The 23370-nt window shown below is 51.0% G+C and overlaps 5 protein-coding genes across 5 annotated transcripts; 2 read left to right on the forward strand and 3 right to left on the reverse strand.

Moving 5' to 3' along the window:
* Positions 1 to 203: 203 nt before the first annotated feature.
* COL26b_011865 (uncharacterized protein) lies at positions 204 to 1906 on the reverse strand (the record flags this gene model as incomplete). Its single annotated transcript, XM_053184518.1, has 6 exons — positions 204 to 631; positions 950 to 1048; positions 1103 to 1302; positions 1353 to 1603; positions 1662 to 1729; positions 1795 to 1906. The coding sequence occupies 6 exons, from the start codon at positions 1904 to 1906 to the stop codon at positions 204 to 206; spliced, it is 1158 nt and encodes a 385-aa protein (XP_053031526.1).
* A 491-nt stretch (positions 1907 to 2397) lies between these two features.
* Positions 2398 to 5875, reverse strand: COL26b_011866 (uncharacterized protein; the record flags this gene model as incomplete). The annotated part of the gene is made up of 6 exons (XM_053184519.1): positions 2398 to 2760; positions 2815 to 3482; positions 3557 to 3661; positions 4655 to 4727; positions 4781 to 5006; positions 5064 to 5875. The coding sequence occupies 6 exons, from the start codon at positions 5873 to 5875 to the stop codon at positions 2398 to 2400; spliced, it is 2247 nt and encodes a 748-aa protein (XP_053031527.1).
* Positions 5876 to 13803: 7928 nt separating this feature from the next.
* On the forward strand, positions 13804 to 14468 carry COL26b_011867 (uncharacterized protein; the record flags this gene model as incomplete). Its single annotated transcript, XM_053184520.1, has 2 exons — positions 13804 to 13891; positions 14038 to 14468. The coding sequence occupies 2 exons, from the start codon at positions 13804 to 13806 to the stop codon at positions 14466 to 14468; spliced, it is 519 nt and encodes a 172-aa protein (XP_053031528.1).
* A 667-nt stretch (positions 14469 to 15135) lies between these two features.
* Positions 15136 to 16660, reverse strand: COL26b_011868 (uncharacterized protein; the record flags this gene model as incomplete). The annotated part of the gene is made up of 3 exons (XM_053184521.1): positions 15136 to 15794; positions 15844 to 16287; positions 16342 to 16660. The coding sequence occupies 3 exons, from the start codon at positions 16658 to 16660 to the stop codon at positions 15136 to 15138; spliced, it is 1422 nt and encodes a 473-aa protein (XP_053031529.1).
* Positions 16661 to 20957: 4297 nt separating this feature from the next.
* On the forward strand, positions 20958 to 23318 carry COL26b_011869 (uncharacterized protein; the record flags this gene model as incomplete). The annotated part of the gene is made up of 1 exon (XM_053184522.1): positions 20958 to 23318. One exon carries the CDS (start codon positions 20958 to 20960, stop codon positions 23316 to 23318), a length of 2361 nt encoding a protein of 786 aa, XP_053031530.1.
* Positions 23319 to 23370: the final 52 nt, after the last annotated feature.

The raw sequence follows: 23370 nt of genomic DNA on the forward strand, positions 1-23370 counted from the left end.
TTTTGAACCTCTTGGAGAATATGACTTTATGTCAGCGTACCATTTCTTCTAGTGTCAAATGAAGTGAACAACGTTCAAACTTCTCACTACAACCCCAAAGCCCAGTCTCGCCCTCACGTGTGGAACCCCTTGTCCTTTACTTCTATCTAAAGTGCCCTTCACAAATTCTATTTATGCAGGCCAGTTGTTGATTCGAGTCTAACTCAAATGAAGAATCTCCATCTCGGGTCTTTCTCGCCATCCCTCAAGTCACGAGTCTCCACATCCTGGGCCGTCAAAGTCATACCCTGCTCCTTGTTCTTCCTCGCATTCTCTCGTCTCATCCACATGCCGAGACACAACACGAAGAAGATGCACACAACATTGCAACCGGCAGTGGCAATCAATGTTGGCGCATAACGAGGCGCATAGGTGGTGCGGAATGTTGCTGCTGACAGAATGCCTCCTAAATTACCGAGACCAACGAGAAGGCCTGTCGTCGCAGCCCGGGAGTTCTCACTGAGGTTATTGTTGTTATGCCAACTATGCACCAGAGAACTCGGGATATAAGCCCCACCAGCTAGCAGGAAGCACGCAAAGTACGCCACGCCAACGTGAGCCTGTGCATCGATCGCCGCTAGCAAGATGAGACCTATTAAGCTCAGGGTCAAGCTCGCAATGATGTGAAAGGTTCTCTCTCGGTTGCGATCGGATGAGTACGTGACTGCCAATAGCACCAAGAAGCCTACCACATTGGGAGGTACCGTAAGGAGGTTTGTAGTGACGGTGTTGTAGCCCAGGCGCCGGATGATAAGAGGGAGGAAGTTGGCTGTTGTTGCAAATGCAACAGGGTAGGTCAAGCTGATGATGCACCAAATGGGGAACTTCCAATCACTCCAGGTGCGAAAAGACTCCTTGAGGCTGAATTTCTCTTCAACTTCCCGAGTGCCATCACGAAGAGACCTCAAACTTGCGACTTCTCTCTCAGCATCGTCCAAGAACCAAGCTGTTTGGGCGTTGGCTGGAAGCCACCAGAAAGCGACGATGCCGAATAAAACTGTCAAAGCGCCTAGGTCAAAGTTAGAAATTTCCTTCACATATAACCCTGTTCGAATTATCTCACCTTCGATGATGAAGAGCCACATCCACCCGTGAACGTGTGGGTCTTGAATGCGAAAGACTCCAAACGAGATCAATCCAGAGAACGCAGACGCTAAGAGGGCACTTCCGAAGAAGATGGCAATGCGGAAGCCCAGTTCACCACGGGTGTAGAAGAGAGTCAAATAGAAAACGGCACCGGCAAAGAAACCTGCCTCAAAGGCCCTTTTCGGGGTTAGCATTGCAGATGAGCGATTGGTGAGTCTGAAGCTTACCCCAAGATAAGGCGAATGGCTAACATGCCGCCAAAGTTCTTGCAAGCTGCTTGTAAAAGCGCCATCGCACCCCACCCTACCATTAGAGCCGGCAATATGATGCGTCCAGAGAATCTTTTGGTCAAAAGATTGAGAGGAAGATCACAAAGACCATTTGGGATGTAGAAGAGCAGGATAAGAAGAGAGTACTGCTCTCCCACGAAGCCCAGGTCTTTGCTCATGCCATCCGTTTCGGCATTGCCAAGATTACTCTAATCAAATGGAGTCAGAGAATTTGTAGCTAATACTAAATCACATGAAATTACTCACCCGGTCGACCGCATTGAAGAAGTACATGATGCTCATGAAAGGCAAGAGCCAGTAGTCCATCTTCCGAACTGCGGTGCATACATCGTAAGTAAAGTCGTACATATTAGCACAGATTATTGACAATGAGACATACCGTATGACTTCTCTACAGCAGCATCAATGACAACTTGTGACCCATATGCATGATCCCCCTGCTGAGAACCATCGGATGGCTTGTCGGTCCGAACATCTGTGGTGGACTTCATTCTGAATGACTTGAGAATTAGGTTTGCAGGGACCTTGAGCCTCATAGGTGAGAGTCATGCATATCCATGTTTACATATATATCAGTCAAGTTCCAAGTGCAAGTTGGTTGGTGTAATCCCAGACTAGAGTGCGGCGCCTCGTGCTGGGTATCCTGTGGTGCACTGAGCACGCCAAGCCAGGAGATATGAGATAAACGGCGCTATCGCAAGCCTTTCGGACACATGCAATCAGTAGTCTGGGGTATACATCCTTACAGCTGCATGAAGGCCGTACATGACGAGTTCCGTACTATCGGGTCGTACCATTGATATCATGGGGCGCCCGCACGACCTAACAAGAGTGGGGGACCGCGCACCCGAAGAATGGGAGTCTGAAACAGGGATTCCCCTCCACGGCCTGCAAACATCACAATGGACAGCTTCGAATGAGTGGCTCAAGGCATTTTATGATAGAAGACTCATGAAATTGCTACAGATATTGAATACAGTTGTTACGCCACAGCAATTTGAGGCGGCTGTGCCTGCTGCTGTGACAGAAGCTTCTGCTTCTCAGCCAAGGCCTTCTCCAAACCCTGCTTGTACAACTGGGCCCTTCCATATGATTCCGCGTAGGCTGCCGACACTGCTTGCTCGACAGTGACAGGGCCGAACTTGGCTGGCTGGGTGGCGGACTTGCAGGTGGGGATGCACTCGACCAGGTAATCCGGGTTTCCGGAAACGAAGACAGGGATAGAGTAGCGCTCCTGGCCAGACTTGTTGATGACCCGGTGGATGTTGCTCTTGTACTTCTCGTTGGTCCATCGGGCCATGAGGTTGCCCAGGTTGACGACAAACGCGCCCTCCGTAGGTGGGACCTGGGGTTGATTAATAACTGAAGCAAAAGTGGCGTGGGACATGCTGGCACTTACATCGATCCATGTCTCATTCTTCTGGTCCCAGACCTGGAGACCATCGACCTTGTCCTGAAGGAGCATGGTGATGGCACCGAAATCCGTGTGGGCTCCAATACCACGAGTGAGCTTCTCGTCCGCATCTGCAGGCTGCGATGGGTAGTGGAGCATTCTCATTGTGGCGACCGCACCGTCCATGAACTTGCTGAAGTAACTCTCCTCGAGATCGAGCGACAGAGCAAGTACTCTCATCAGATCGGAGGCCAGAGACAGAGCTGACGAGTAGTACTCCATGGATGCGGATCTGAAGGTCTCGAGCTCGCTTCCGAGACCCTCGGGCCACTGGTTGGGCCCGCTGTTGAGCTTCTTGTTGACGAAATAGGGGTGGTCCTCGGGGATCTCAGCACCGATGTAGAATCCCTCCTTCAACTCGGGCTGCGTGCCCTCTTCGAGGATCTGCGATCTCAGCATCTCGTAGCCGCGGTTCCAGCTGTTGTTCTCCTTGGCGACCTTTTGCTTTTCCTCGAGGGGAAGCGAGAAAAGCTTCTTAGCGTTCTCCATCACGGCCTTCTGCTGTTGCAGGGGCACGGAGTGGCCAATGATTTGGAAGAAGCCATTGTAAAGACAGCTGTCGCGGACCTGGTCCACAACCTTCTGCTTCTCGGCTGGATCTTCCGAGTAGAATGCTGCATGAAGAAACCGGTGTTGTAAGAAGACATGCTCACTAGATGTGTAGGCTTGCGCTGCAGGGTGAACTCACCTGAGAAGTCGATGATGGGAATCTCGAGAGGCGCCATGATGTGTTCCAGTGAGATAGACTCTTGAATAAGGCTGGTGTGGTATTGCGAAAAATATTCAGCTAGTGCTGTAGGTGGTGTGTCTTCAGATTCTTCAGCTTGAGTCTGTCTTTTCAAAGTAATTTCATATCTTCCATGCCATGAACGTCGGAAAATATAGTTCGAGATGTCAGATGAGACTCTTCATCATCTTCGTGCATCCATCATCGTTCGCTCTACAACGCGACTATTCGGCTTTCCGAACAAAGCTCGCCCTCGCGTGAGCATCAATGTTGAAGACTCGAAGAGTGGGGTGGCTCATAGATAGCGCCCATCCTAGACACTAGCATAGCGTCACTTGCCGCTCATGAAAACGACACATGGAAAGTATGTGTCAACAGAATGGCGGGGACGATAAGTGGCGTAGGGTGGCCGATGTTGTGCATGGATTCACTTCCGTTGTCGGTCCTCCCGTGTCACCCCCTGGCACCCACTTTCCCCTCACGCCGGAGAACGATAAGATGCGGCCCAAGATAACAACGGCATATGCAACCCAAAATAGCTCACAAGCCACATGTCTCGCATGTTAGTGACATCCACGTAAATTTCGATATCAAAGGCGAAGGATTGTCACTTGCCGAGAGGGCATGGTCGGCGGCCGGACAAGAGTCGGCTGTCGATTCGGCTGTCGGCACATTCGCGATATCCTGGAGATGCCATCACAACCTGACCTTCAATGTTTGGTACAATCAAGACGACGACTAAATCATCAAGGGAGAAAGTTCATTTCCAAGATTCCCCTATTCGGAATTCAAAACACAAGAAGACTTCCCATAGATAGTTTGATAAATAGGATCAATCTACGATTGTACAAATTTGAGGAATTCCAACGCTGGTTGCTATCGTCTAATACCGTAGTGATTACATGATGCTCACGACCCACCACCTCCATCACCAAGCCAGTTCCTGCCTTGCCCCGCAAGCTGCCTTCTCAAGCTCAGAACAGAAAGTCTCTTCTTCACTCAACTTGTTCGTGTTCATCTCCCCGAACAACTTCGGCGTTGCCGGCCAGATTTCTCTACCTCCTTGGTCCAACTCCTTTTTTCGGTGCGCCATGACCTCTTCTCGCAAGGTGTTCTGAAAGTGAATCGGGCCCTGTACTCATGTTAGAAGACCACGCAGACTCAGAAAGGTAAACATCGACATACCTTCTCCTTTTCGGGGTGTAGCTCGCCGTTGATGAACACCCCTGCGCTGAGGTTTTCCTGAGCTCCAATGCAGAGTTGCTTATCTTCTTCCAGCACCTGCTTGTAGAAAGCGTTGATAGCAGCAAACTCCTCGTCGCCAGCGTTATGGTGCCGGTAGACTTCATTCTCGATCCTTGTCTTTGTGGCGCTGACGGGAATCATTCGTTGGATGTAGAAAAAGTTCGAACTACGGCCAACGTCAATATGAATTCTCATGCAATCAAAGTCCGGGAAGTAAACTTACGTGATCGTTACAGATGTCGAAGGGAAGAAGAAGGTGATGGATCTCCTGAACTCGTCTTCTTCCTCTTGCGCCTTTTTGTTGATGATTTCATGCTCCAAACAGCCCCCGCTGGGCTCGACTTTGTACTTCGTCAGGTCTGAGACGCCGGCAATCAGGGGGTGTGATGTTGGACAGTGGTAACATTCGTTGTAGTTCTCGATCACCGTCTTCCAGTTTGCGTCGAGTTCCATTTCCCATACATGGTCGTAGTTGTAGCCACCCGCAAAGTCGAAGTTCTGCATCCTCGGCTTCTGGTATACACCACCAAATTCGTCCTCCCACTTCACATCAGGCTCCCCTGCTTGAAGATTCACCCAGATGAATCCGGCAGGATCAATCCGAACGTGTATGGGTAGAAGGCCATGCTGATTCTTGTCGAACCCTCTCACTGTGTCAAAGCGTAGGGCTTTGGCAAGATTGCCTTTGAACCCATACGACCAGCCGTGATATTTGCAGCTCAAGATGCTAGCTTTCCCGGTCTTGTTTTCAATGACAGGGTATGCACGGTGTCGGCAAACATTGTGGAAGCCGTTGATGTTGCCTTCTCGGTCTTGGATGAGAAAGAAGGGGAAGTCGGCGTAGTTGAAAGACACATAGTCGCCGGCTTGCTTGAATCGCAGGGAATGCGTGACTAAGATCCAATTTTTGGAGATGATGGCTCGTCGCTCAAGTTGGTGCAGTTCAGGAGATCGGTACCAAGAAGCTGGGAGGCTTCGGGAAGGTTCAGGCTTGGCGTTTTCCGTCCCTGATGAGAACCCTAGGTAGCGCCACATGTTGAAGGTTGAAGTTGGAATAAGTGGGTAAGGTTTTGGAGGCTCTGTAGGCCGTTGCAGATGCTGGGCTCGTGATTGGAACAAGAATTATGGATTCGCAGCGTTCATCCTGTCTGTTCACCAAGTCTTGGGATCTGAAGATTTCTTTAAGTCCATGGCCCAGGAACTGTAAGCCATCCCAGAGCCGAGTAGTTGCACCTATCGTGGGGTGGGGAAGAGGCTTCATGGCCACTGGATTAGTGCGTACGGTGTGAAAATGGGGGTGGGGGTGGAGGAGGCGGAAGGGCCAACTCTTAGTGTTTTGGGTGTCGATAAGCCGCAATCAGCAAAGATAGCACGGAATGACAACAACGTCCAGCTCATGATTTTTCGACCGCGGGGTTCATCTCGATTTGCTTCAAAATATGCGTGGCTGCCTGTCAGGCATAAAACGAAGGCATGTGCCGGAGGGAATACATGGGGATGGCGATAGCCGTCGGAGACCAGATTCGGAACGCCGGAGCGATCTCGGAGACAGCCCACCATGCCAGGGAGATTCTAACCCAGACACACTCTTTTCAGAGAGAAGCATAGTCTAAGCTACGTTAGGTCCCTCGCAAACGCCTCGTCGTTGAAATCCTAAATTGACTACCTACTCATGTAGATGTCATTTCAGGATCCTTGTTTCAACCTTTGAGCGGAGTTATGGAACTTCAGAAGTGCTGCTTCCTTTTTAATCGTCGACACGTAACCTCGTCTGGTCCCTCGTTGTCACGTGGTTTGGGACCTTGGGACATCCCTATTATACAAATTATAAGTCGATGGGAGCACCCATCGGTGGCTCAGTCGCAAGCTCCTCGCCACAATAGGGATGTCTTCCACTCCTCGCTCCGCTCGAAGTGTGGCGTTCGCTCCCGCTCACGCATGTCTCCGTCCATTTCATTGTCAATCCAGTCATCTCCGATGAATTAATTAGTCGCGTCACTCCGTTCCGCTTGCATCCTGTGCAGCACTCTCCCGAGTGAAGTTATCACCACAACTATCCAAACGTAATCCTAAGTAACCATCTCCATGAACATCAATCCCTGAAGTAAACACAATCCAACTCAACTATTTCTGAAGCAGTAGATCACTATCTCAATCCATGTAAGCATTGAACTACCTCCGCTACGCTGCGGTGTCACAGGGCTACGCCCTGTATCCCATGATCCGGAATCATCTCAATCTTTCTAAGGTTTCATAGTCACTCTTTACACAATCTAGTCAACCTAAGAGTACTCTCACTCCATCTCACTCCTATCTTCTTATCTGCTACCTGCGTGTCTCTACCTATGCTGGCTGTATCTATCACCAAAACTACGTGTTATCCTTTTCAATCACGTCATCCTGGTTTTCCAAGTCATCTGGTTACGCCCATCTCTGAATCTATCTACCTCTTGATCTCTGTATATTCTGCACCCGTCTTGCAGTTCTTCTGCTGCCTACCTCCTCACGTTCGGCGCGTGTCTCATCTGTCTCTCGGTCAGTCTCTATCTCAACTATTCCTAGCGTGCATACACTTACTCGGCCATCATCAATCTGTATCATCCCTTTACCTGTAATTCCACCAAAACCTTGTCCCAGGTTGCGAACTACTCCCAAGTGTGGCCTGTATGTGGGATGGATGCGGAAGTCCACCGGACATTCCGTCTTGTAGTACCAAAAGAAGTCTCCATCATCCTTCTCATTGACCTTGCAAAGGCAACCCTCCGGTGTAGGAAACCGCTTCGCTGTCTCAGTCTGCTCTACTGCCTGTTGTAGAGGTGGTGCGGGGGCATCTCCCGTGTTCCCCTGATCCCTGGCGTCCGTTGGCGTGTTCGAACTGCTGGCCATGTCTTCGAGGCCGATCAATCGTTGGCTGTCACCATCCAATAAGTTGCTGCTCCTCCCGTCGATCCATCGCGTGATACAATCACATACTAGTTCTGTTTCCGACGCCTGCCTGCTGGATTCAATCCGTAATTGTCCAAAGACAACTCAATAACCCAAGTATTGAAAGTAAAAGGAATTCTCCCCCAAGTCGAATTGTCAACGAAGTGTAAAATGTAAACTTGCTACCTCTAGGTAACAGCTCTTGCTGTTCTATCGCATTCTATGCTTTAAAGGCCTGACGTTGCGGCCATATCTCCACTGTGCGGTCGCCCCTGCTGCATTAGCTCGCCCCTCCCGGCTCGCCTGTCCAATCAGTCTCTGCTGCGCTCCCGTGCGGTCGCCGTCTCCACTTGCCTATTCCGGTCTCCACCAATCGACCGCCGCTCCCGCTCCTTCCCGCCCCCCAGGGCTCTGTTGGCTCTGCCGTCACTCCGTTCCCCCATCCTCTCGCCTGCTCGACGATGACACTGCTCCCTTCGCAAGCTCTGTCCGCCGACACGTTCCCCTCGTCCCTCCGTCCACTTCTAAAGGTGTCCAGTTCCCTCGCGCGCTCGGTCCACTGGCTTATCTAAGGGACCCCTCCTCGCTAGCGCTCGCTCGGGTAAACCTCGTGTGCACTCGGCTCATCCTCGTGTAAACTCGGCTGACTCACTAGCGTTCGTGCTCCACAATCGTTCCCCCGTGGGACCACGAGGTCACATGATTTGGGACCTTGGGACATCCCTATTATACAAATTATATGTCGATGGGCAAAGCCATCGAGGTGACTATCGTCACCAAATAGGGATGTCTTCCATCCTCGCTCCCGCTCGGATTGTTCGCTGCGCTCACTTTACGCATCTCTCGATGCTTTACCGTCTCCGTCTAGTAGTTAACTCCCGTTTATTTGCACCGAGTGCACTTGTGCATCCACCTCCGTGGGTGTATGGCGTCGAACGCCGTAAGTACCTCCTGCTGCTCGCTGGCCGCTCACCCGAAATGAAGCCATCACCATGCTTAGTCAATCCACATCTAGCCCAGCTTTGAACACCTCCGCTTCGCTTTGGTGTCACGGACTCCGTCCGTACCTACTTTCCAGAACTCTGACCATCTAAGGTAATTCAATCCATCTAAGTAAAACTAACTCCATCTACTCTATTGTTCTCATCAAAGTCACTGTATTCAATCATGTTTGTTCCATCTAGAAGTACAATCCAAGTCACTTAATCTACATAAATCTGTTCTTCATGCTCTGTTTAACAGCTCCATTGCGTATTTCAGTCCTGTATCAAATCCAATCTCAAACTCCATTGATGTACTATTGGGACATGTGCTGTTCCAGGCTACTGTGCTGAAGCTGCTGAAGCCAAAGGCGTCGCCGACCGTGTTCATGTTCACTGTAACTAGACTCTGTGTCAATAATCCACTACTAACCACTAAGTCCAAAGGTTGCTTACCACCATCATCCTGTGCGTAATTGAACTCCGTTTCCAATCCAAAGTCGAAGTCTAAAAAAGGATCATCTGTTCCTGCTGTGACCGACACGTCCAGTTTGCAGTCTATCGTGAAGCTGCTGTTCTTGGGTGCCAACCGTCTCGTGCTGGGCACTTCCACCAGTGTAGTTGTATCCGTTGGTGCTGGCGCGCTGTGCTCAGTGGTTCCTACACCTAAAAAAGACTCCTGTGTCGTGTTTGCGTTCCTCCGTGCACTCTGTTTCCTTCTCTTGAACGAGCGTTCTGCCTCTTCATCCTTATATCGAACACGCGCTTTCTACAAGCTTTGTAGTGACCCTACCGAGGGTGCACCCCTACTGACTGCCTTGTGCAGGGCTGCCGCCCACTGTTGAATAAATCCATCTACTGTCGTGCCCTTCTCGGGCCACCTAACATCGTCGATAACTCCTCGTGCTCCCGCTGCCGCCCAAAGGCGCTGGTTCCAGACAGTGCTGACTCTCGCCTTCTTGTTGAACACAAGTAAGAAGGTAAACCTGTTCTCATCATCCTGTGATGACTGGCTCCCCCAGAGAGCAACATTCCCACTAAAGCGTGCCTTCAAGGCATCTGTGAAATCTTCCAGTGATTCTCCCTCCTCCGGTCGGTACGAGACGTAAAACGCCTGCCTGTACAAGTGCGATCGCTGATCGGGCGTGCTGGCCATCCTGTCGCTCTGGCTCCAAGTGTGCTGTGTGTGTTCGTTCCACTGCGCGTAACCGCTGTATTCAAGGTGCCCGCACCAACTGGTTTTCTCAACCGGGGGACTCTCGTCCTTATGTAGACAGCCACCCAGGCCTGTCATGCGACCTGCTTTCCATCGCAGAGTCTATTGGCTCCCGCCCGCGTCCGCCTCCACTCACTGCCTCGCTTCGCTCGTTGCTCCTGTCCAATCGTTCCGTCGTCCCTCCTCCACTACTTACTAACAGCCGCCCCACTCGTTCCTCGCGGCGCTAGAACTAAAGGGTAAACTTCGCTGAAGCTCCGTGTCATCCTCGGTAAACCTCGTCCACTCACGTTCGTTCGTGCGCCCCACTGTTCCCGCGGCTCGTCTGTCGACGGCCCAGGTCACATGATTTGGGACCTTGGGACATCCCTATTATACAAATTATATGTCGATGGGCAAAGCCATCGAGGTGACTATCGTCACCAAATAGGGATGTCTTCCATCCTCGCTCCCGCTCGGATTGCTCCCTCACGGTCGCTGTCGCATCTTGCGATGCTTGATGTTATTGCTCTCGCAGTTAATTGTCAATTACGTCTACCGAATACCTACTACCGCACCACTCCGTGGATTTACAGCGTCAAACGTTGTAAGTACCTCTGGTGGCTCGCTGGCCACTCGCCCGAAACGAAGCCATTCCCGGCTGACTAAAGCACCATCTGCAACTGAAATCCAACTATCACCCTACTCTAGAGGGACACTAAACAACACCTTCAATACTCCGTCACCTACTACAACTGTCAATCTCAATCTTGTAAAAGCATTGAACTACCTCCGCTTCGCTGCGGTGTCATGGACTGCGTCCATACCTAATTACCGGAACTATCATAATCTTTTTAAGCCTAAAGCATCTAATCCATCAAAGTTACTCGTATCACCAAGTATTCTACTCAGGCTGACGCACTACTCAATACTCTCCTATATACACAACGACCCTACTAAGGTACTACTCAACCACTAATGTTTTCCACCTGGGTCTGCACACGCTTCTGCACCCCTCCGGGCGTTAATCTCAACCTGAAGTCACATAAACTCTCACCGTCTATCACTGCCGTCCACTGGAACCCATCCTGTTCTTTCTTCCACTCTGCTCTCGCGTCCATCCAGTATTTCAACGAAGCACACCTCTTCCACGTGCCTGGCTGCAACCAGTCGTCTTCTAGGTACTGCACAAACTGTCGCATGCTGCGATATGTCATCCGCTTTTTCCCAAGCTGTTTTCCAAACAAGTCATCTGCCCGGTCATAAAGCACCGTGGGCGACAGCACTCTAAACCCGTCACTCTGTTTCCGGCGCCTCTTGCCTTCCAGCAACAGTGATGCATGACCTAGCATGGCCTCGTACACCATCAAACAATTCCACGTCTCCGTGTCTACTCCGAAGAAATACCGTCTCAAGACTCGAAGGGCACTATCGTGCACCTCAGTGTACTCAAAGTACGCCGTACCATCTGACCTCAGGCTCACCGTGCCTTCCTCAATCCAACAACGACGACCTAGCGTCTCTAAATTGTCCAACAGTGACAATACTGCACGCCGCTCCGCGTCTATCTCCCGCTCTGCGTAAGTATCACTCCGATTCAAAACGCTACAAGCTTAAGTACTCACCAGCAACTGCTCTTGGGTCTCCGCCCGCTAACGTGTCGCACTGCTCCGTACTCATGGTTTCGATCCCTAGATCACACTATTCCATACAATACCGCGTCCCGTAAGTAGTGTACTCAACTCCCGTTGTAAATTGTCTCTCGCTCTCCAGTCAGCGAGCATCTCTAGATATAACCCTCTTGGTTATGCAATGATAGCAAAGGCTCCGCCCTCTTTGTTAATTCCATTAGAACAGTCTCCTTTCTCCATTCTTTGTCGTTCATCTTACTCCGTTTCGATCAGTCTTGCTCCGCTGCAGTCAAAGGCCGCTCTAGCGTCCCTCCTCGCCTCCCCCGGTCGGCTGCGGTGCCCGTCATCAGGTAAGCAGTCCGTCGTGCCTCCTCCCTGTCACCTGCACCACTCTCTGGTGATTCTCACCTCCGATTGGATATAACAGCAGTCTCCGCTCGTAAACTCGCTACGCCGCTCTATTGGTTCGGGATAACCTCGCTACACCTCGGTTCATCTTCGCTACGCTCAGCCACTCACGTTCGTTCGTGCGCGCTCGTCTGTCGACGGCCCAGGTCACATGATTTGGGACCTTGGGACATCCCTATTATACAAATTATATGTCGATGGGCAAAGCCATCGAGGTGACTCCGTCACCAATAGGGATGTCTTGCGCTCCTTCGTCGCGCTCCGGTTCACTTCGTTCACCGCGTCTCCGTGCATCCTGCACTCCGTCCACACTCGCTCCCGCTCGTTTGATGCTATTCCCACTGCCGTTTATTCGCATTCTCATGCACTCCCTCCGGTCGCATTAAATGAAGTTCTCACCATCACACTCTGTGCCAATTACAACCGCAAGCAACACTCTAATATAACAATTAACAAGTAAGACACTAACTCAACAGCGGTAATTTGACTTAACCTACCTGTCAGTTGCCAGTTCCACCTCGTAGAAGAAGTTGCCATTGTAGCGACAGGGAAAAGCGGGACTCTTCGCTCTAACTACAATGTTGTCCTATCAGCTCCTTCTACAAGACGATTCAAAGACAACACCCGCTCGTCGCCTAGCTTACACTTCAGTGATCTTTCAAGACTAATTTGAGTCCCTGAAGGTCGATTTATCGACACATGGTCTCGTATTGGTTCTCCGTCCAAAAAGCCCTTTGTGATAAATCATGACCAGACGTTCTACCAAGCGTTCATAAGGTTCCAAACTTCACCCCGAACAAGTCTGCGCTGCTCAATGATGACATGCCCGGAAACTGCGCCGACCTCCGAACACGTGCTCAACTTTCGATGCGGCTTGCGGCGATCGACGACCCTCGGTGCCTGGGAAGCCCAGATCTGATGTAAAATGCATAATTATGGGTGCGACACAACTCTACAGACAACTCGCGGGTGTAGTAACCGATGACCCAAAGATACGCCCTTTATGCAGTCATGTCAGACGACTGTGTGCATGCAGAATTGGGCAGCCAGGCGTCTGTAGTCCGCCATCGGGTAAGCATAAGCCCCATTGGTTCGAGGGTCCGGCTTACCTCGGTGTAAGGCTCTAGATCACGCCCAACTGCAGGCCGCAATAACTATAAATCCCCATAAGCACAGCATCCGACTCGGCCCGGTGTTGTGCCATCTATCACTTCCGGTCATATGACGATTTCTATTTAGGCTGGAATGACTCGGAATGGCTGGTGCGAATGAAACATGATTCCAACACACCAGCCATGCACGATCAGGCAGGCAGTGCCTGCGATGCCTACCCCAATGTGCAACTTCCTGTTCGCGTTTTGCTAGCCACACCCACATGAGAAGTCTGGAATTGTTGAGATCAATACAGGGTCCGAGACAAACTAGCGTGATTTGCCAATGGCAGCGTCGGTCTGGTCTAGCAAGGCAGTGTTGATTGCTGCCCATGGTTCGGGCATGGCTGCCTTACCGTTCAATAACGCGACCCTCCGTGGCCAACGAAGGGGTCTCATGCATGTCAATTCCAAAGTGACATTTTCCAATTCTTCGGCCCCCAACCAAGGCATAATGACGCGGGCAGTGGTAGCGTGTTCAGTATTTAATGACTTAATCCCCGCGATCCGCTGCATTTGTGAGCGTTTAAAAGAACCTTAGCCCTCCTTGCCCCATTTCCTTTCATAGCAGAGACCTCAATTGAACGACCTCAATCTCTAACCGGATCAGACTTCAGTGCCTGCCACTGCCTTTGAGCAAATATGGCGCCACGTCACAGCCATCATCGAAAGCATGCAATTAAAAAGGCTCAAGAAGATACTCCTTCAAAGCCTCCTCCGCCGCCCGCAAATCCCAAACCTGCCGCACCAGCAGCAACGCCGTACGTTGCCCCAGTTGCGGGCCCGTGGTCTGCCTGGACTCTTGATAGTGAAGAAAGGGGGTTTTACTTCAGAAATCGCGTAACAGCAACAGGTGTGTCTTATTTACATGCCGTGTTTATGGCACCAGCTAACAGAGGACTTTCAGGTCAAATGCAGTGGGAATATGCCACATCTACGCCTTTGCAAACATACGCCTATCCACAATTGACGGCAGAGCCGCCATCCTTCTACTACCGCCCCGTCGTAAATCCTCCCATGCAACCTGCGTACGACTACACGCCTCGATATCCAGTCAATGTAGCCGCGAATGATGTCCAGTCTAGCGACGCTTCCATGTCCGACGCTACGTCTGACTCTGAAGACTTTGACGTCGCTGCTGCTAAGCTGGCAGGATTCTCGATTCCGGCAATCATCGATGTGGATTCGAAGAAGATTGAGATGCGACTTCCGAATCTTCGATCTGGCGACACCACCTTTGTCTGGGACCGAAAGCATGGGCATTCATCCAAGACAAAGATCTACTCAGATACAGACTCAAGGGTCGAGGAGTGGCTGAGGAATGAGTTCAGTGTTTAATGATGGCATTTTATCGCGAGTTGGGATGCTCCTCTATCCACCTAACGTTTCTTTGCTTAAATAGTATGTCCAACTTTCAGCGCATGTATAAACGTTCAAATGTTTCAACTAGTAGATAATGTCAAATTCATTGCCTCTCGAGAACGTTCTGGTGATATTGCCTGACACAGGCCAAATAGGATTTTGATTATTTTCATGAGACTGAGAAAAAGATAACAATCTGGAGACTTCCTCGGCCGCTGTCTGCATTCCATTTAATTTTCATTCAGATCAAATGTTCATGAACTGCCATTATCCATCGTCCCTTTTCTGCTATCCAGTATCACGCGCTGGTAGTATCTGTTGTGGAAGGCTTTTCTCGTTGCGGCAGACTTCTTTCGCCGAGGTCAGCCTTGGATCCTTCGGCATCCTTGGGTCCTTCGGTGTCATTGGGTCCTTCAATGTCCGTGGACTTTTCGCTTTCCTTCGGCTGTCCAACATCCTTGAGTCCTTCAGCGTCCTTGGGTTGTCCGATATTCTTTGGTTCTTCACTATGCTTCGACCCTGCGTTATCCTTAGACTGTTCAACGTCCTTGGGTTGCCCGACGCCCTTTGGCTTCTTCCTGCCTTTTGGTTTCTCGCCACCCTTCGGCTTTTGGCTGTCCTCAGGCTGTTGAGTGTCATTTGGTTATTGGGTATCCTTTGGCTGTTCGCTGTCTTTTGGCTGTTCGCTGCTCTTAGATGGGTCGCCATTCTTTAGTTGTCCACTCTCCTCGGCCGTCCTCCCCTCATCCTTCTCGTCCCCGGATCCGCCCTCATCCCAACCAGGTATCAGCTCGTTATCAGCTTCTCCCTCCTCTTCAGGGTCCCAACCCTTCAGAACCCGTCTTGCCGCATCTCTCCCGACAACGGGCAGCCTTTGCACTCCGTTCTTGCGCGCTTCTTCGGGTACTAGATTCGGATCTAATAAGCCAACTTGCACCAGAACACTAGCCTGGTCCCAGTACACATGCTCGTGGTAAAGCTTGCCTCCCCTCAATCCCACGATGCTGACCACGAGGACCTCGACCCTTTTGTTCGTAGCAGGGACACCGGGTAAGATCCAAGGCATCTCCTCGGTGTGCTTGAAGCGGACATGAACCTCGTCGACGACTCGATCAGCCCCAATGGTGCGGGAAATCAATGTCAGTCTCATTGATGGAGGATTGCTGAAAAACTGAGAGTAGAAGCGTTCGAGCTCTGATGACCCGATTCCTCCCGTCAAAGTCGGGATATGAGTGACGTGTGGGCTCTTGTGTGTCGTGTACGATGAAAGCGTTTGGTTCAGGTTTCGGGTGAAGAATTTACCTGCACAAGTCAGCTTGGCCCGCTGCCTCCATCTCTCTCGGATACTGACCCTGTACGTTCTCCTCCAACACGAGCTCCAAATCCGCGTAGGTGTTAAAAGCTTTTCTTGCCGCGGTCAAGCTTCGGCTCCACGCCAGCTCGGCACAGATTTTGTCAAAGTCGTCAAGGTCATGCTCGGCGAAACCAGGCGCAGCGTCGTAAGTGTAGGTTGGGTAGGCAAGTTTCAAGGTTCCTCCTGTGCCGATGCCGCTTTCCACTTTCTTCCGCGTTGTTCGCCTCTTCCCTTGAATCCCAACCATCTGGGATCGCTTCGTGATGCCAATCTCCTCATCTGCGGCAAGATGAACGAGAGCCGAGATGCTGCTGGGGAAGTGCCCTTGGGGGTCTGGGATAGCCGTCGGATAGTACGCGATCAGCAGCCCGAGTTTGAACTCCGGGTTGTTGTCCAGAACGTGGTAATGCTCCAGGCACACAGCAGCGGCATCACCGTACGCTGCTCGTCATCAGCATATTTATCTCATAATACGCGCCATACTGGTTCACTGACCGACGATACCAAATGTCTGGCATGGATCCATCTTCTTTTTACTCAAAGATCGTAGCTTGCCCCGATACTTCTTCGGGTCCCCCATGGGCAGATATTCGACTTCGAAGCCCTCATCGCGCCATTCAGCTAAGGTCAACTCATCGAACTCGTCACTCTCTGCAGTTATGTATAGCTTTGGCCGCGAGCGAGGAAAGCCCGATGATAGAAAGTTGACATCTCTGTAATTAGAGCGGGTCCAATTATCTGAGACGATGCGCGCGTTGCGACCTTCTGATTCCGGCACTGCCTTCTTGACCAGATCCGGGATGTCAATGTTCATGATGGATATGTCGTTACTGGCTTGGATTTGAAAACAAGTGAAATCAGTAAATTACGCACGATCATTTCCCTGAGGGGGATTTCAATTTCCTGTTAAGTACATGAGACGAGTGCTGGGTTCGCGTGATGATGACGTCACATTTCGAATGTGCTTGGTCTCTCCATGTATGATATCAGCGGGGTCACTCACAACACTGCGTGGAGTGATTTCAGGCTGCAGAATACCAAGTTTACACTGTGGTTCTTGATTGAACCTTCTGTCGTCTTCTAGTTCGCTCATTCTAGAGTATTCCGTACTGCGAAAAGCAACCTTAACAGCTGAGCATCTTGTAACAAATCCCATTCTGTCGCCTGTAACAATCTAATCAGCCGATTCTAGCCGGCCGCCACGCGTCGATATTTCCCCCACGAGACTCGATCTCTTCCTGGAGCTCGTCACTTCTATCCACTCCTGGGCCACCCCCGGCTTCGGTAATCAGAGGTGCCAGGTCGTTTGATGCTAGTTCCAGGGGCGTGGTACCAAATTTCGATATGTTTCGAGCATCGGCACCCCAAGAGAGGAGCAATCTTACCGCCTCTCGATGTCCATTTTCAACAGCTTCCATCAAAGGAGTCCACAAGTCCCACGTCTTTGCATCGAGCTCGCTGCCTGCGGCACGTAGCAGTTTCAGTATCTTCGTGGATCCGTCGCGTGCAGCTCGGTAAAACGGTGTTGTGCCCGAATCACTGCGAGCGTATGGCGATGCCCCGTGTTCTAATAGCAATTCGACCATTTCTTCACTTCCATGTTCTGCAGCCACGTGTAGAGGCGTCAGCTGCCTCATCTTGTCGGGAACGTCAACACCTGCTCCTCGACTCAGGAGGTGACGTGCGAGCTTGACGTTGTTCATGATTGCTGCGACAAGCAGACAGGTGCTTCCGTCGGGAAAGTATTCATTGAGGTCATCCAATGTGGGAAGTAGTGCTTCAACCAAGACGTGGAGATCGTTTGCGATCGCGTAAATGATGGGGGCAGCGCTGTGGCGGGCGGCAGCCAGGCCCGGGCTTGTTCTCAAAACAGCCTGCCATAGTTGGTATCTCTTTGGGCTTTCAGCAGGGTTCAGAAACCAGTACAAATGCCGCTGAAACCTGTGAATATCGCTTATGCCAGACATAAGGCTACAAAGCCGCATGTGCGTTGCCCAATTCATGGCCGCGTAGTACAGAAACGAGTACTTGCTGAGAAAGGCCTCGAAGTCTCTAGGATCTTCAGGCACATCGCGATCGAAATCGGAGAAGGCAAGATACTGAAGACATCTTTCCGCTGCGAACGCATGTGCATCAACTTCACTGAAGTAAAATATGGATGCCGATGTGGCCAGGATGTCAGAGCCCGTAAGGAATTCCTTGACCGTTGCATGATGTATTTGTACGATTGTTGCGGCATCCGAACGATATCGTGACGTCTGATAATAGGATACCAGCTGGACAAGTGGCGCAACAACGTCATAAGGGTCTGTGACGATCGCGTCGAAGTCGAGGGCGGTGTCGTTTTGGTCAATAGACGTAACCTCCGCTAAGGTTTTCCCTGACAGGGGCATCAAGCCAATAGCAAGCCACTGTAAAACCTGCTTCATCTCGGACTTGCGCTGTGGGTATTTCTGGAGAGCAGAAACAAGTATTCGCTCATACGTAGCATTGAGGCCATTTGGGAGACTTTGTAGAGTCTGTCGTAGCTCTCGGTCAGTTCTTGTCGCTGTAATGTAGTCCAGCTGGAGGTTGGCTTGGAGGAATCTATAAAGGTAGGTTGTCAAATTTTTGCTGGATGGGAAGGGGAATTATGGCATACTTACGTTCCAGCTGTCCGAAGGATATGATCTCGGATAGTTGACACCAACGCTGGGTTCCCGACACGAATTCTTCTTGATCTCAGTCTTTCCTGCAGCTCGGCCCAGACAAAGTGCGAAAGGTCCGCGTGGAGTCGGTTTCCTTCCTGCGAGTCTAGTTTCCATAATAGACATTTACACTCGTTTGCAAGTTGCGTCCGAATATATGCGTCCTCTCTGCTCGTTAGAAGGACCTTCCTACCTCTGCCTATTTGCGGGCCAGAGGCTGCCGGTCGATTGCTGCTGATGGTTGTTTCCGCCTGCATCCTCATGAATCGACTCAAAACTGCCACGAAGGCTTCTTTGTCATTCATTTCCATCCCTCCGACCTCGTCAAGAGCATCTACGACAATGAAAACCTGATGGTACTCGTTCATGAATGATTCAACGAGAGTTATGTACTCGCCTATCGTAAGCGAAAAGCCGTTCTTGTCTTTCTGTCTTTTTGAGGCAATGTCAAAACACCTCTGCGATCGTGATATGAATTGAGCGGCAATACTCATCAGGAAGTGAAGAGCAGCCTTTTCGCTTTCCTCGAAACTGCAAAAGAAGTATACCATGATTGCACCAGGCAAATGCACCCTGGACGAGAGAGCTTCAACCGCCGTAGCACTGTTGTCTGAGTTAGTAACGCAGCAGGCGGAAGCCTTCATCTCTTACCATAAGACGGATTTTCCGGCGCCCGCTGATTCACATGTTATTCTTTCCTCCCAGGTATAGGTTAGGCTGTAGCGATGAGCTTACGAAGTCCGGTGATCCATAATAATTCCCCTGACTGGTCATTCACCCAGTTCCCGAATGCCTCGGATTCTATGAGCCAAAGCCCACTTCCAGGGTGCCGTCTACTCAGAAGGTCTTGCAATGCATGCTGAGTTTGCAAATGTGCCACCGGACAAACCCAAGAAAACACTCTCTGCCAGTCTGCCTGGTTAACTGTTTCCTCGATTCTATCGACGGCCAGTCTGAGAATTTCCGGATTAGTCGCATCGCCGCTATGCTGCAAGTAATTACCATGTCTTACGCGGTATTAGTCTCCAGAGCAGTGGAAAGGGTTTCCTTCATACGCCGGAGACGATCCAAAGACTCTTGTACTTCCTTCTGCGCACGTAGAGACCATGCTAATCTCTTGGCGATATTCCTGACTCTTTCGCCGTCCTCTCTTCTCAAGGAAGTCAGGGTCTGGTTTATCGAATTTAGCAAGTGATTGCATTCGTCAAAAACCCCGATATCTTTCAAACGAAGCAGAGCATTCTCGTGAACCAAGGCTGGGTTGGCTGGATGGCTCAGATCTCGCAGTCGACTCAAAAGACAATCCAAGGCTGCGGTTTCCGTAAGGAGCTGGCGGATTTCTGTCGGTGCGCCAACGGTCTTATTGAGAAACGCGTAGCCTTCTGACAAGATCTTAATAGTCAGTTCTGTGAGCTGGATGGAAGCTGCAGCAATTCCAAGTATCTCAGCCATGGCAGTATCAGGAACCAAGCTTCGTGTTGAAGAATTGGTACGAATGCCACATGTCGACAATCACGATGAGATCAGAAGAAGGATGAGATTTGGCGGGGAATGCGAAGATTATGGCTTTAGTCCGGGCCGTCATTGGCACGCCTGCATAGGCATACATAACCTAACCAATCGCGAATCTGCTCACGTGAATTTCCTGCACATTTGTGGCCCAGGTTGCACCACCTTAGGGCAGCCTGATGCCTCACCAGAAACCGAGCAACAGAGAAATATTTGACCGTTCTGTATGTCACACCATACACGTTATCGCTCACTACAGGCGAGATCCAGCCTGATCACATTCTAGACCCACAATATCCGTTAGTCCAACAGCCACATGCAAGCCATGCCATCTTTCCCACCCGTTGAAATTGAAGACCACGTGAGAGAGCAGTGGCTGAAGTTCACCCGAGATCCTAAATAAGTTAGTGCAGTAGTGTACTTGATAGGTCGACAATGTGCTTATGAAGCAAGGCGGAATGCAGTAACGTAGAAAACTTCGCAGATGCGCCCCTAGAACTCAGCTGCTGTCTAATATTTATATCCATTTTTGGCACTTCTTAGCCCGATCGCAATTACTCCCTGTGTTCATATATTGCGGATGCCCTTTTGCCGTTGTAAAAATAAGACCAAAAGCTTAAATCTTACTCAGATTTTGGTTCTTCGCTTGTCTTCGAAGGATTCTTACAAAGTTCTTCTTGCTGTACTAGTCTGGTATTTTGGGAGGGGTTCTATCCTTGATGAGGCTAGACGTTAGATTGGCGCTTCCTTACCGGCAGTCATCTGGACTTTGGAACGTTGTCCGGATGAACCAGTTTAAGTCTATAAAGTCTAATTTAATCCCTGGAGACTTTTCGCCGGCTCTGGAAATATTGTCTTTCCACAATCTTACCTTCGTTCTTGAACCTTTGTAAAGCTGATTCATATGAGCCAATCATGAACAAAAGTCGTTCGCCGTCGGGGTTCCGCCCCCCTTCAAAAGGCCAAACACGAACAACTTCACACGAGGAAATCCTATTCCCGAAACTGTACGAAGATGCTTGGGGTACCGGCGGACCCGGCGACAGCCGCACTGATCTGGAAAGAGCCAAGATCTTTCTGCTTCGCTTCGCCAAGATGAACCCAGACCCGGTCTTCAGCTTCGAACTGCAAGCCATCGCGACAGACCAACAGTACCGCAACATTACAGCGTTGGCTCTCGCGATTCAAACGAGGATATTCGGCAATCGTCATCCCAGTTTTGCCCCTGCGCCACTGCTTCAATGTGTCCGATTTATGCTCGTCAAAGCCAAGGTGCCGGACTTCATGTACTCCGACAAAACCAAAGTTGTGATGGACTTCTTCTTCGACCCAACGATATTCAGAAACGTCGAACCTCTGCCTGTGGACGCAGTCATATATAAGTACCCCACAGGACGTCTCAAGGTTGCCATAGTTGGTGGAGGTCCCACGGCTCTGGCGTCAGCCATCTCGCTCGCCGAAAAGGGTGCTGGCATGATCCAAGTCCACGTATATGAAAGGCGCTGGGTGGTCATGGCAGGCCCGAACGGTACTTATGTCGACTATCCGCTGACCGCAAGGAGACGCGATCAGGTCGTCACGCTGCAAGAGTCAGTCACGACGTTGATGAGCCAGGCAACGCAGCAAGCACTTTTCGAAGGGCGCCCCGAGTGTGTTTGGCCTGGTTCAGCCAACATTCAGATCCGGAAGGTCGAGGATCGGCTGCTTCGAAGATGCCATGCGCCTGAGTTTTACGACCTGATACACCTTCACGCGGAGGGCGTTACACGCGAAGACTTGTACAAAGTTGGTGACTTCCATGTGCTCCTTGGAGCAGACGGAGCAGCATCTTGGGTCCGGAAGTCTTATTTCCATGGCTACGAGAACGAACGCGGAAGGAGTTATGCCCTTGGCTTGGCATTCGATCGGCCAGCTGGGCTTCCTTGGTCGCAACCTCTGAACGTGTTTCTAACGTTGGGCCAAACCCGTTATCTCCTCAACGCCAGTGACTTCGATGGTCGCGGGTATCTCAACATGCAGCTCACCGAGGAGGAATGGCACAAGATGCTGGCTATGGATGGTCAACCTGTCACTTTTGGGTATCCAGGATGTCTACGACGGCCGGATGGGACGATCCCGCCTGGCTTTAACGAAAACCAAGTTTTCGCACCGTCGGAGAACAGAGGAGGTTCGCTGTGGAGGTCGATATCCGATGGGTTGAAGCTTTTCGGCTTCAAGGAGAGCGAGGTTATCAACGTCGTGCGCATCCCGATTGTGGTTCAAGCTGTGCGCGAAGGCATCCAGTACCTCCCGCCATCAGATTCAGCTTCTATCAACCGGCCTCATGCCCTTGTCGCAGTCGCCGGCGACGCTGCTATGACGGTGCACTTTTGGCCAGGTCGTGGTCTCAACAGCGGTGTTAAGTCTGGCATCGCCCTAGGAGATGAGATTGTCCACGCTCTCAATGCGGGCAAATTCGTTGGTCTACCTCTGACGGCGATGCAGCAGTACAACGACTTCATCATGAAACTCCAGGATCGTGAGCACGATAAGCGCAGCATCCCTATCCTCAACCAGTCGGGAACACCGGAAACGCTTGGATGGCTCTTGAGCAAGGCGAATACAGTACCCGACAACGTCGCCATTGAATGGTTGATCGGAGCCATGTCACAGATTGCAGAACGTCTAGAGCAACGAGGAGACTGGGCGTTTCAGCCAGTAGCAAATGTCGAGCCACAACTTCGAATCGTTCTTCGACAACTCGACTCTGAGACGTTGAGGGAGATGGCAGTCAGCTTCCCGTGGCCGACGAGGGAGATGGGCGGCGCGGAAGTCCTACCCCTTCGTTCGATGAAGCCCGAAGAGAAGCAAAGGTGGCTTCAACAGCTCCGGGGCCTATTGCGGGATGAAGCTCAGAAGAAGCCTTCGTCCCGCGGCGATCAAGGCCGCTCTTCTCGGTTCGAAGCACCTCGTGGGGCTGCTCTTCTTCCTCCGCGGGCAACCTCGCCGTCCCCGCAGTTCCTTGCCCCGGACGCGGGAAACCCCACTCCAAATCGGTCCGAGTCGAAATTGCGCCGGAGCAACGCGAGCCGGGGTGTCTCCTCTCCTGGGCCATCGGAGAGGAACTTGGCAGTTCCCAACGGAGATCAAAACATTCTGCGGCCACGCTCACCATCTGCTGGTGGTGAAGTGCCTCTTGGAAGACTTCTCAGTGTTAATCAACGGCCGGGGCGCGCTATCTTGGCTGATGCCATGTCCCTTGCTCTTTTCCGTGTTGAGGGAGACCCCTCAATGTAGTGTCATGTCCACATGATACTTCAACAACCAATTAAATGCGAGATTATTGTGC

The sequence above is a fragment of the Colletotrichum chrysophilum genome (assembly GCF_026319265.1).
Source record: "Colletotrichum chrysophilum strain AFK26 chromosome Unknown scaffold_154, whole genome shotgun sequence".
In the NCBI taxonomy this organism is placed as follows: Eukaryota; Fungi; Ascomycota; class Sordariomycetes; order Glomerellales; family Glomerellaceae; genus Colletotrichum; species Colletotrichum chrysophilum.